General features: G+C 37.8%; 1 protein-coding gene across 1 annotated transcript; it reads right to left on the bottom strand.

Moving 5' to 3' along the window:
- Nucleotides 1-751: 751 nt before the first annotated feature.
- LOC754340 (transmembrane protein 248) lies at nt 752-12010 on the bottom strand. Its single transcript, XM_003725178.3, has 7 exons — nt 11798-12010; nt 10354-10561; nt 8441-8735; nt 6937-7078; nt 5397-5562; nt 3051-3197; nt 752-2686 (listed from the first exon to the last, which is right to left on the bottom strand). The coding sequence occupies exons 2-7, from the start codon at nt 10507-10509 to the stop codon at nt 2669-2671; spliced, it is 924 nt and encodes a 307-aa protein (XP_003725226.2). The 5' UTR covers nt 10510-10561; nt 11798-12010; the 3' UTR covers nt 752-2668.
- Nucleotides 12011-12577: the final 567 nt, after the last annotated feature.

The raw sequence follows: 12577 nt of genomic DNA, 5'->3' as shown, positions 1-12577 counted from the left end.
ATGGTTTGCTATTCAACAGATTTGCAGGGTGGGCCGTTGTTTTCAGTGTACAATGCGAATGAAGATAACCTTCAGGGACTTTCACTTATTTTCATGTTGAGGTACATTGCATGCAATACATGTATATGGAACTAATTTTGATGGATACTGTTCAAGTGTCATTTTCCTTGTTCACTTCTCATATCATAAGAACCACTTTACTCAATAGTATTGAGAAAATTGGTGGCTTCTTCTGTGCACTGTGGTCTCAAAGGAAAACATGCTCTATTTCAAGAGCTTGGTCACAATGCTCTATTTCTGAACAGTGATAAGAAAATTGCTCTCAGAAGCTATAGATAATAAGTTTCTTATAGCAGTCAGGTAAAACAAAAGATAATAAATTTCAGGCCCCCTTCAAACAGGTCCTGAGGGAAACCTTCAAATCAAAGATGTGAGCAGTATTGGTCAACTTCTCAATCATGATGATAAGTTATTAAGTATTTTAAAATGTCATTAACTTAGTTGCTTCACCGTTGTAGATACACATTTCCACCCTTCTTACAAATATCCTAAGTGCACTACTCTGTATATGTATTTATGGCATACACTAATTGTTTTCAGGTTTGTGTTAAATTACAATTTTTTGTAAAAAGTTACATTGGAATAGATATATATATATATATATGTATTTTGTATTACATCAATGAAGGCATGTACATGTTCCCGTTTTTAATGAACCAATCACACCAACAGACCAATCAAACAAATAATGTTTTCCCACAAGATTGACATTTAATCATAAAATTTCATTTACATTTATATGTTGATTACCCACATAATTTTTGAAAGAACATGAAATATATGGACATTTGTAACATACTTGATATTTACCACATTCAGCACAGGCATCAAGTTATTTAAAAAAATTACACATTTCTACAAAATAATCCCTTATAGCGAACTTTTGCAAAGAGAGGATGTACAGATTTTTTTGGATTTTTTGGATTTTTTAAAGCACATATTAAGAGCATCTAACTGCAACAGACTTAATTGGAATGTTAATCACAGTGTATACCCAAATATAGCTGATCTACCTACAAAAAGATCCACTGTATAAACAAATGATGAAAGAATACATGAACTAGTAATGATTGAGTATTTAGAGGGTATACCTTTTAAAGCCCCACTGCACTACTTATAGCTACATGCGCCCTCTATATAGTAAACAATGTATGTATACCTTTTATGAGATAACCACCCGCCGGTGACCATGCAGGGAGGTCTAATCCATCCTGGCCAAACTAGTGCAGATAGGCTTTATAAAAAAGTCTACTAGAGCTTACAAGTCTACGCTTTCTAAACCCACGTGTATACACAGAGTAGTACATGTACATGAATTATCAGGCACATTTTTTAAATAACATCTTATTGCAACATACATGAGATGACATCTCCATAAAATATAATAAAATCAAAGGCTTTAACCTTTTCGAAGTGGCATTTTAAGATAACTTTTGAGTGGAGAGTAGCAAGTCGCACCCCTCCCCCTCAATACAAAAAAATCATATCGGGCATGTGAACTTTAATAAATGTCAATTCTGATTTTTTTTTTGGGGGGGGGGGTGCATATTACAATTTTCATTCATGGAACAGAGAGATGATTCTTTTTTATGTTCATTTTATATTTTCACTTAAATTTTAGTAAGGTTAGACAGAGGATGAAGCAAAAGGCCAGGAGAGTCTTAACAAATTTTTACAGCACTTTACACAAATTCAAACAAAATAACTAAAAGGTGCACAACACCTCAAAGTTAAAAAAAAATGCCCCCCCCCCCACCCGCCGCCGCAGCCAATGATAATAAAATTGCCAGACCAAAGGTTTGTTCAACTAGGCCACCTCAAAACTAGCAGGAATGTCCACTAGACCAAAGTTTAACAAGACCGACATTTGTGGTACACTATAGTTTTTATGGGCCTGCATTCTAACTGACCTTCAGCGGTAGTCAACTTCCTTCAACATTGGATTTCCTCTCCACTCCTCAAAGTAGATGTCCCAGGCCTGGATGTTCCAACAAATTTCTGAGAATAATGCATTCCCGGGCCCCAGTACATTCTACAATAATCCAAGCTCAAAATAATGGCCGCAACAACACCCATTTACCAAACATCAATTGGATGACAACGGCTTCCATGAGGGACCAGATTCTGCCACTCAAAATGTATGTAATTTTGTACATGAACATGGATAGTCTGATATTGGTAGAGTAATTCACAGTAGTAGTGATTTACAACATGTATTGGTAAATAAGAACATGGTACTTACACTGAAATATTTTTTTACAATTTCATTTATTTCTATGTGAATCTTATGATCTTAAATATTTAAAAAATAGTCTTTTAAAAAAGGCCATGAAAGGACCATTTCTACTATATTTATAACCCCCTGCAACCACATGAGGAAAAAAAAGAAAAGGGCAATAGCTTCTTTATGCACCAGGAAATAGAAATAACATAATTATTCACTTCAAATCGAAATACAAATGCATATTGAAGCAAAATATAGTGAATATATGTGTCTTCAATTTCAAAATCATTGTAACATACACTACTAACAAATAACTCTTGAAAGAATATTTACAATAGCTCTAAAGGAATATATACACAATATCTTTGTAGTAGAGATGAATCGTCAAATTGGTGCAGACATCTGTAGAGAAGAAAAAGAGATGGGGAGAGATAAATTCATTTCTTCTTACACTCCATACTGTAATCGCCTAAAATCAATGTAAAAATTCATTAAATTGTCGCAAAAAACTATATCAGAACATTGAGGTGTTTTGAAAAGATATGTGTGATATCAAAATGGTTTAAAGAGAAATGCAGATCCTTGAACCTTCATGAAATGTCAAAACTAGGATACATGGATTTATGCCCTCCCCCCCCCCCTCCCCCCCTCCCCCCAAGGAGCTGGGGCAATGTAATCTGGGTAACTTTCACTCTTCACAACTAATCCATGCTTCCATTCCATTGGTGTATCATCATTCTTTAATTGGTCGAAAAACTTCACCTACCTTTTTCTCTTTCGTTGTTGAATGGGCAATTGTCCTGGACTTAACTGGGGGTCCCTTCACCAATGCGTAACAGACACAAGTAATAAGCATCACAAAAAGGAAGTAACTTGTATACATCAGGTGCATGTTGATGATGGAGCGCTGAGCCTGTAAAGCAAAAACAAAAAGAAAAGAAAAATTGACAATTTTAAAGGTCATACGTACATATTGATATTTATATAGCGCCTTTACATAAACATGCTCAAAGTGCTTTACATAAGTAAATAAAAATAGAATAATTATATGCTCTCCAAGTGCATTACACTCTAAAAATAACAATTACAAAGAAAGCAAATGATTTTTTAGATTTCTCTTAAATGAACAGGTTTGGTGCACCCTCAAAAACTTTTCATCCAATTTCTTTGACTTTAGATCATAAATGGGAAGATACTAGTAATAACCTGTTGTGAAGTTTTCATCCTCCCCAAGTGAAATATTAAACGAATAAGATATAAAAATGATTGAGATACCCATCCTAAGATGTAAATTCTTACAATGGGAACCTTAACTACACACTTGTAATACGAGGACTGTGTCTATGCCCATGATGTACACTACAGTTTACACATGCTATCTCCCAGCAAAGCGCTGACATTTTTGTACAGGGAGTCATCAGGGTGGAAGGGTCCTAGCAGAGGATGGTGTATAGCAGTTATCTAGTATTCATTACATGGTTGAACAACCATATCAATGACTCTGTACTTGGTATCCCAGATGACTATATTATTTTACGACGAGACAGAGGTCAAAACCAACCAACCAACCAAGGTGGTATCCTAGTAGCTATCCATGTATAACTCTCACCAGTTATCCTTGCCACTCTCGCTCCAGACAACTTGGAACTTATATGGTTTTCTGTCAAGGCAAATGGATAATCGTGGATAATCAGTCTCCTGTATCGGCAAGCTTCCAGCAACGCATCATTCTGGGAACATCTCCACCAGAACCTGACTTTCATAGACATGGAACTTTATGAGGCACGCATGGTACTTGGGGATTTTAAAGTTGACATGAACCCTCGTGGTTCAAACGTCACAACAAGAAAAAATGCTTCTTGATGTTACGAATGACTTCGGTCTCTATCAGATGGTGTCTGAAGTAACCCGACCTTCGGACAACAATGCACAGGGAGGCTTGATAATTGACCTTTCCACAAACCGGCCGGACTGGATTCATAATGTAAACACAATTCCATCACCTGTTGATTCTGATCAACTTGCCTTAGGGACATGCCTTCGCTCTCATAGGACAGCACCTAGACGGTCTGTTGTTCCAAAATTCTTGGACACCTTCCATGGAGACTTCGAACATCTACGCAGCATAATGCATTACATCACTTGGAGTGCATTTATGAACCCCAATGATACCAACGAATCAGCTGAAATCGTTATGGACTTGCTAGACACTGCCATACGGGACTCAATTCCTCAAAGACAAAACGAAAGACTAACAACTCACCATGGAACACTCCAGAACCTAAAAAACTCATCAACAAAAAACACAGGCTGTTCAAAAAGGCTAAAAGATCAAAATTGGACCTGGGCTGGTGTAAGTATAAAGTTGTCTGTAATGATGTCGAGAAGCAAACCAGAAAGATGTATTGGGATTATGTCAATAACATGTTTTCCTCTAATGGTAACAGACGTAGATTTTGGTCATATGTAGCTCAAAGGAAGCAGAATGCTCCATCTCCCGAATTTGTTGTGAATGATATGTCTCTCTCTCTCAACCGTGAGTTTGTCACATTAAGCAAGCCAAAAAAGATTCTACAACTTTCACATTCTATCCAAGCATCACAAACGATCCTGATTAACAGTTTCTCATTAAGGCTTTTAATCTTTCATTGCAATCAAGAGAAACTTTTCTTTAAAATCTACCTAAAATTGAAAATACTACCATTCATTAAAAGTAGCTATCATCTATATCTTACTGAACAGTTCCTGCACTAAAAGTTATTCATAACCCCTGGAAAAAATGCAATATGAATGATTAGTTTTTTATGGGAATTTTGTTTGCACAGTAGGAAAGAAGGATGCAGGGTCATGTTGTGTCGTTTGGACTGGCCACATTCTACAACCTGTTTTGTAATACATGTATATGGTCCATGTGGATGCATCTCTAACCAGCCCTTGACTCTCTCTAGAACATACTGACCAAAAGAAAGACTAAAACATGGTGAACATCAAACTGTAAGCTCTCGAAACAGTCCCTGCACACTGACTGAACCTATATCTTCTGTGCACTTTGGTGCAGTCGAATTTCCTAAAAGAACGCAACCTCTTAATTCCCGGACTCTCCTGTACCTACCGAGCTTAGCATGACTGTTAGCTTTGGGTCAAACTGATGAGCAGCTTTAGCAACAGTCCCGTCATTGCACCACTGCACTGGGTCAATTTCTTTGCTTGGCTTCACTTGCATCTTGGCAACTTTCTCTGGCTTTGATGTCTCTGTTCCATTACAAGTTCCTGGTCGCCTGAAACATGTAAGAAATACAGAATTGATCACCACAGTTTATGATGCATGTATCTTCTACCTCTTCTAGAGAGGGATCTGTCAATGATGTTAACTAAACATTAAGCCATTTTGAAAACAGCCGTTTTGAGATTCAGCCATCTCTCTACACAGTGATTCATTATGGTCCGAAGTCTGGACTTCACTACTCGGAGCCCTTTATATAATGACATTAATGACAATAACAGTTGCATGACCTCTGACCTCTGACCCAATGCACTAACCCAGGACTAACACTAAAATCTAATTAAATAATACAACAAATTTTCATACAAGTACCAAGGTTTAGTTTAATTTTCTCAAATGGTAGGCCTACTCTCCAAACACGTGAAAATGGGGATAAAAATCCAGAATTTCTTGGATTTATTGACCTTTGACCTTCCTACCCTAAAATCAATTCAGTCCGTCTCCCTACGCTGATGCATACCGTAAGTTTGAAGTTCATACCTCAAACAATAATTAAAACGTTGCCATAACAAGTTATCTTGTTACCTTGTGCACACAGTACTTACCGACACAGGAAAAAAACCTGCGCATCACTTGTATACTGGTAGAAATCTTCTCATTTCTCATTTGTAAACTGATTTTCAAAACCCCTTAAAGTGCTAAAGAGAAATAATAAACAAATTTAAAAGTTTTTTATGGAAGAAGAGTTGAGTCGTGTAGAACTTTAACCTCTGGTGTTCTCATACCAGCAGGCCTCCGTCGGATTGATCTGGATTTAAAAAAAACTTCAAACTTCTACCTGTAACTGAAAGTCAGCACCTTCGTCAGTGTTTTCCGGTATTAACCACTTGGCTGCTAATGGCCTAATACGTGTTCATACCCCCTGTGCTACAGCACTTTTGGGGAAATATGATATTCATGTATATATTGCTTACATACTTGTTTTTTACCTTTATTTCTAATTTTTTAGTGAGCCCGAAAAGCTATTGTTCAAATCCTGTATTACAACATTGCAGTGCTAATTACACAGTAGGGCTAGGCCTTATGCAGTGCTACGGTCTTGACGTGCAATGCTGTAAACACGTACATGTACGTGGTGCGCACAGGCAAGTGAGAGCGAGACCACATACGTGTACGTGGCACGCAGCCAAGTGGTTAATGAAGAGGCTTTTCTCATCTTGCCAATGAAAGACCTGTTTTACTGTTTCTTTTGAATTTCATAAGACCCTAATAAACAAAAGAAGTTCAGTTACAGAAGGTTAAGAAAGAAACTTTCCAATTGTCTTCTTCTATGTAAAACATATTAAGGTACCAGAATATATAACTAAACAAAGAGTACATATTTATAAAACAGTTTGGTTCAAGAATAAAAGAAGATTATTCTACTTGCCTTGTTTTAGGGAACACGTACTGAGGTCCACGGATAGTAAGACAAGCACTCAAACTCTCACTGGTGCACCCGCTATCCTTGCATGCCAGAGGCTTGAGGGGCTCGTTCAGCTCCAGCGTGACATAAACTTGCTCACTACCACCTGAATTATCAGAAAAGGTAAAGAATGTAACATACAGTCAAACCTGTCTATAGCGACCACCCAAGGGAAACACAAAAAGTGGTCTTTGTAGACAGGTTGCTTTAGTACATGTTTCAATGAGAAACCATTTTCAAGGGAAACAAAAATGTGGTCTTTGTAGACAGGTGGTCACTAAAGCAGGTTTAACTGTATTACATTTTCAATCACTATCTGTCTGGGACCTTTGTGTCACTTGAGAGTCACTCGGTTCTCAACCCTTGGTACAGAAAATGGGATAATAATAATAATAATAATTACAGTGCTTATATAGCGACTAACACTTACTTTGTCAGAAGTCTCTAAGCGCTTTACAATAATGCAGCATAGTTACCCTGGCTTTAGCAGTGCAGTGCAGTGCAGTGTTCCCACTTGGGCATCTGCATGTTGATATTATAAGTTTATCTAAAAGACTATTAAAACACTATGCACATACTATTCCAGTCAGTCAACCATTGTAATGCTCTATTGAAAGCAAAAGAACATCTTCATGTCATGTTGTACAGACCAGATTTTCAATGGTTTTGGTCTATGTTCTAGCTTCAAGGCTGGTCTATTTGGCGCTTAGAGCATCCCTTAAAACAACATTTTCCCATTTGCAAAAAAAAATTCTCATTTGAAGGAGATTTTAGCTTTGATGCTATGAACATGGACTGTAGCATTGTATCTCTTATAAGAACCAAGCAATAAATACCAGTAATATGATTAAATGTACAAGCATCAATAGTTTACAGTGCTATATATTATACAAATATACACTGCCTTGAGAGGTTCTGGTTAAAACTATGCGCAAGAGGTGACTCCAATAGTACTATTTGCTGAGGGGCGCAGCCCCGAAGCAAATGGTACTTTTGGAGTCACCGAGGCCCATAGTTTAACCAGTACCTCGAATAGAAGGCATGGTATATTTGTTTTATATCCTGCATCAAAAATTAATTAAAAAAAAAAAAAAAAAAAAAAAAAAAAAAACATTTTTGGGAAAAAAAAATTTAGAACAAAAAAAATGTCAATTTTTATCTAAAAAGATTTAAAATATTTTGTTTTCATTAAATCAAGATTTGAAAAAAAAAATTGATTTAATTAAATTTTTTTTTTTTTTTTTTTTTTTTTTTTTTCCAACTCCCAAATAGTAAACCAAAATAGTACTCTCATATAGTACTTTCTAAAAATAGCTCAAATATTTTTGGTCATGTGACGAGCTCTCAACCAATCAGAAGCCGACAAATTTTTGATGCAGAATATAATAGATTTTATTACAGAAAAAAAATGAATTTCAATTTTCAAAAGTCAAAGAGAGAATTGGTTAGCTTCATAACAAAATAATACCTGTAATTCCAAGCTCTTCTGTAGGAAATTTGCTGTACAGATGTGTTGAGCCAAAATGGAGTTTGCTATGGCTGCTAGTGTGGGCCCTAAATGACACACTTATTGACAAAGAGGTGTTCTGCAGAGAGAAACCCTCGAGTTCTTCATAGAGGTCTGCTGAAGTGGTAGCAGTAGGAGTTGAGGTTGAATTGAAAGGAGAGCTGGCGGTTGTCGTGGTGACGGCCTCTGGCTGTGTCTCGTTGGGCAGAAGGCAAAACTCTAGCTCACTGAACCCCTGCAGTAATGTGTTCCAGTCCTGAAGCAATAACAGATGAATTCCATTATGATCAGTACTTATATTTTCTAAACAGCATCCTCATGTTAATGTCTGACATTGTTTTGTTTCTCATATAAAAATAAACATTTACAATAATTGATTTTTGATAGGGCCTGCTGTTTAAGGCTAGGTTTACATTATGTTCACGGCGGCCACGGCAATCAAGTTTCAGGCCACCGTTGACAAAACGGGATGGACGTGAGACAATGCGGGGGGACGGAATGGGAAAACGTGATTGCCCTGGATGCCGGGCGAGATTTTTAAACTGTCAAAATATTTGCCATGGCGGTCCTGGTATGGATGAGAAAGCTAATAGGCCGTAGTAAAACGGGGTGAACACAACAGTAAGTAATAAAAAAAACTTGGCAAGACCTAACCAAACTTGAATAAAGAAAAAGTTGCCAAACTCCCACGGCACACTACGTTTCGGCGCAACTACCGGTACATGTACATGTAGGTAAACAATACTTGGGACTCCAGCTCCAACCTAGTAGGCCGTAGTAAAACGGGGTGAACACAACAAAACGTGACAGTAAGTAATTTAAAAAACTTGGCAAGACCTAACAAACTTTGAATAAAGAAAAAATTGCCAAAATCCCACAGCAAACTACGTTTCAGCGTAACTACATGTACATGTAGGTAAACAATACTTGGGACTCCAGCTCACAATCATTAACCAATGATCTCACAATTAATGTACAGTATTGCTCGAAAGAATATAGACAGATTCACACCGGGTAACGCGGAAATCAACTCAAGATTGGGTCAGGAGTTTCTGATCGCGCCATGCGAATGCCGTAGGGCTTATGAAAGCTAGCTTACAGGTACAGTGGATGCTCAAAAGAATGGCGATACCCATGTCGTGCTGAGAAACTGTATATTATTCTTGCTTTATGCCTCTCTCATACACTTTGATGGGGAATCTTGTAGATTAATGGGCAAGAACACAATGAATCTCTTAAAATAGCTAAAGTTATTTCTTGGGGTGAGGTTTCCTTTAAGGGCTTAGTTTAAAGGTAATACAAAGTTTTGGGAAATTTTGAAAATTGGTTGGATAAAGAATCTTTACAATTTTGATAAATTTGGATGCCCCTGTGGATGTATTATAAGCACCCACAAAATTAACCCCTAAAACACTTCTGTTTTTCGAGAAAAATTGAAAATAAAAATTTACCTGTGCTCCCAGTAAATTTTGATAAATTTCAAATAGCACCTACGGCCGTACAATGGTACAATGTAGCTGCGACCATGAAAATCTCAGTATACATGTATGTAGTTGTGATATATAATTTCCAAACGGGAAGAGCTAATCGGTCGATTTTAGACAAGAAACATTGTTTCATAGCTCGGTTGATATCTTGACCTTGAGAGGGAGCTATACAACATAAAGAGTTTATTATTTATAATTTCTTAACTTTAGACTTGATTTTAACCGGATCAACGATCAATGAATATTGTAGGAACACATGCTTCCAATATGTTAATTTGAACCAAATTCATGACCCAATACCAAAACTTTGTAATACCTTTAATCCATTTTAAAATAACTAAAAATAGTGCAGGATTTTGGGTGTTTGAAAGGTTTCATCATACTCACATAGTCAATGTCATAATTGGGCACTTCATTTCTCTTGAAGTAAGATTCCAGGGAGAGGAGAGTTATGGCAAAGAGGAGTATGCAGATGGTGAAGACAACCAAGGGTGGCCTAGTGGTTGTGAAGCTCTTGAGATTCTCTAAGGGTTTGACAGCCATTTCTCAAGAAGTAAGTCTTTCAATCTGGATGACATAAGAAATCTGATGAACCCTGTTAAGATGATATAATAATGACATTGGCATTAAAAAAAAGGCTAACTTTGGATGACATGCTAACTCTAAAGACTATAGGGAAGCAATAAAAGTAACCCCCCCCCCCAAAAAAAAAACGAAGGCAAAATGATTATGAAGGAAAAACTGTGCGCCATCTACACGTTCGTAATGGCGTTATCACAGTTTTTCCTTCATAATCATTTTGCCTTCGGCGTAGACTAGAAGGGATGAGATTGATTTAGATGACTCCGGCAGCGAGAGTTTTACACGGCTTGCAAGATTTTCATCATGGATATCGATTTTGACCCATAATTTCCTAAAAATGGACCATTAAACAGATTATTTCAGTCAAGTTGGTAAGTGGAACCGAAGTAGTCAAGTTTTAACCTAATTTACAATATAAAATGCATCGGATATGCATCCTGTGAAAGGAGTAATTCGGGGATAAGTTTTGCAAGTTTGGTGTGCTGATTTGCCCACATAACCCTACACATTTCGCGGGATAGTCTGTTTCGGTCTCTAAAGAGAGAGCCGACCCTACCCCAATAAGAGGCTAACAAACGAAAGAGATGGAAAATTCGGTCTACACTTAATATAGCCTACGTTTATTGACCTCTAGCACCGCACTACGTTGTGTTAAAAGGCAGCATTTGCACACATAAATAGTTAACACACTTATTATACACAAATGCACACAATCATGCCGATGTAGCTGATCGGCAAGTATGACAGTAGACCGAAGTTCCTGTCCCTTTCGTTCGTTAGCCTCCGAGTCTGATTTGGGCAGGGTCGGCTCCTCTCCGAGTCCGACCCTGCCCAAATCAGACGCTAACGAGCGAAAGAGACAGAAACTTGGTCCAGTATGACTATGACAGTAGACTTACAATTTGAATTTGTTTATATTATTCTCTCTAACATCGGTAAGTTGAAAAAAATTGTATTTTACTGCTAATAGGTGTCATCAATTGTCAATAAACATGATAAAGTAGGTCTAGGCCTAGACTAGGCCTACCGATTTTGAGTGAAATCAGTTGAGTTTTGTACAGTAGTGTTTGAAATGTTGAGAATCAATAGCACAGCCAGGATAGTAATGCAGCTATGTGTGGACAGATGTACTGTAGATCTAGACTACACGCGTTTTTGAAAGAGGAAATATAAGCATCAACAACATCGTTTCACGAAACCGTCATCACATTCACATTCATTCACATTCATTTATGGACCTTACACATACCAGTATTTGTCTGATCTGACTTGACTTCTGTGGTTAATTTGCCAAGGAGATGCCGTGTATGGATTTAACCCAGTAGTACTAGAACTTGTCCTCGATCAATTTTCTCAGAATAGAAGAAACAGATCCACGGGATTGACTGTAGCTGTGCTATGTTACCGTACCGTAGGCCCTGCGTATAATCGCCATATTTGCCCAACGATGCATGCAATCAAAACTAGCTAGAGAGCGCTAGACAGTCGGACCAACGGACAGCCCGACCCTAGATAACCCGACCAACTACCCAAGACAACTCGACCAGGGCCCTGCTGGCACAAAAATGACCACCGTGATGATTGATGGTAACTTTTCCATCAATATCAATCACTATGGCAATGTCATACAACAAAAAAAAAAATCAAGGTTACCATAATTAATGGCAAAGTTAACACCGATGGTAAGTTTTCAGGGGCGAATCTAGGGGGGGGGGGGGTTCGGCGGTTTAACCCCCCCCCCCCCCCCCCCAAGTGAAAACAAAAAGAAAAATAAAAGAAGAAGAAAAAAGTAAAAACGGCGCGATTTTTGGAAAATCCTGGGTCAACTCCTTCCCCCCCCCCCCCTCCCTTGGCAAAAAGCTAGATCCGCCCCTGGTTTTATGCAACGGGGCTCTGGTCGAGTTGTCCAGAGTATATAGGTGGAGAGTTTACTGGTGTCACCAACACGACCATATCAATTATTTTGGAATTCTTTTAAAAATCGAAGGACACGTGTGATTAAAACTGTTCGCTTAGCCAGTCTTTTTCT

The sequence above is a fragment of the Strongylocentrotus purpuratus genome, unplaced genomic scaffold, assembly GCF_000002235.5.
Source record: "Strongylocentrotus purpuratus isolate Spur 01 unplaced genomic scaffold, Spur_5.0 spur5_scaffold_2, whole genome shotgun sequence".
NCBI classification, from domain to species: domain Eukaryota; kingdom Metazoa; phylum Echinodermata; class Echinoidea; order Camarodonta; family Strongylocentrotidae; genus Strongylocentrotus; species Strongylocentrotus purpuratus.
The sequence above is the reverse complement of the archived record's forward strand: the minus strand, read 5'-3'. Positions and strand labels throughout refer to the sequence as shown.

Coding starts and splice junctions, on each gene's coding strand:
- LOC754340 (XM_003725178.3), bottom strand. CDS start 10,509: ATGGCTGTCAAACCCTTAGAGAATCTCAAGAGCTTCACAACCACTAGG. Junction 8,736..10,353: donor CCAATTATGACATTGACTAT/GTGAGTATGATG, acceptor TTATTGCTTCAG/GACTGGAACACATTACTGCA. Junction 3,198..5,396: donor TAACAGTCATGCTAAGCTCG/GTAGGTACAGGA, acceptor TTTGCTTTACAG/GCTCAGCGCTCCATCATCAA.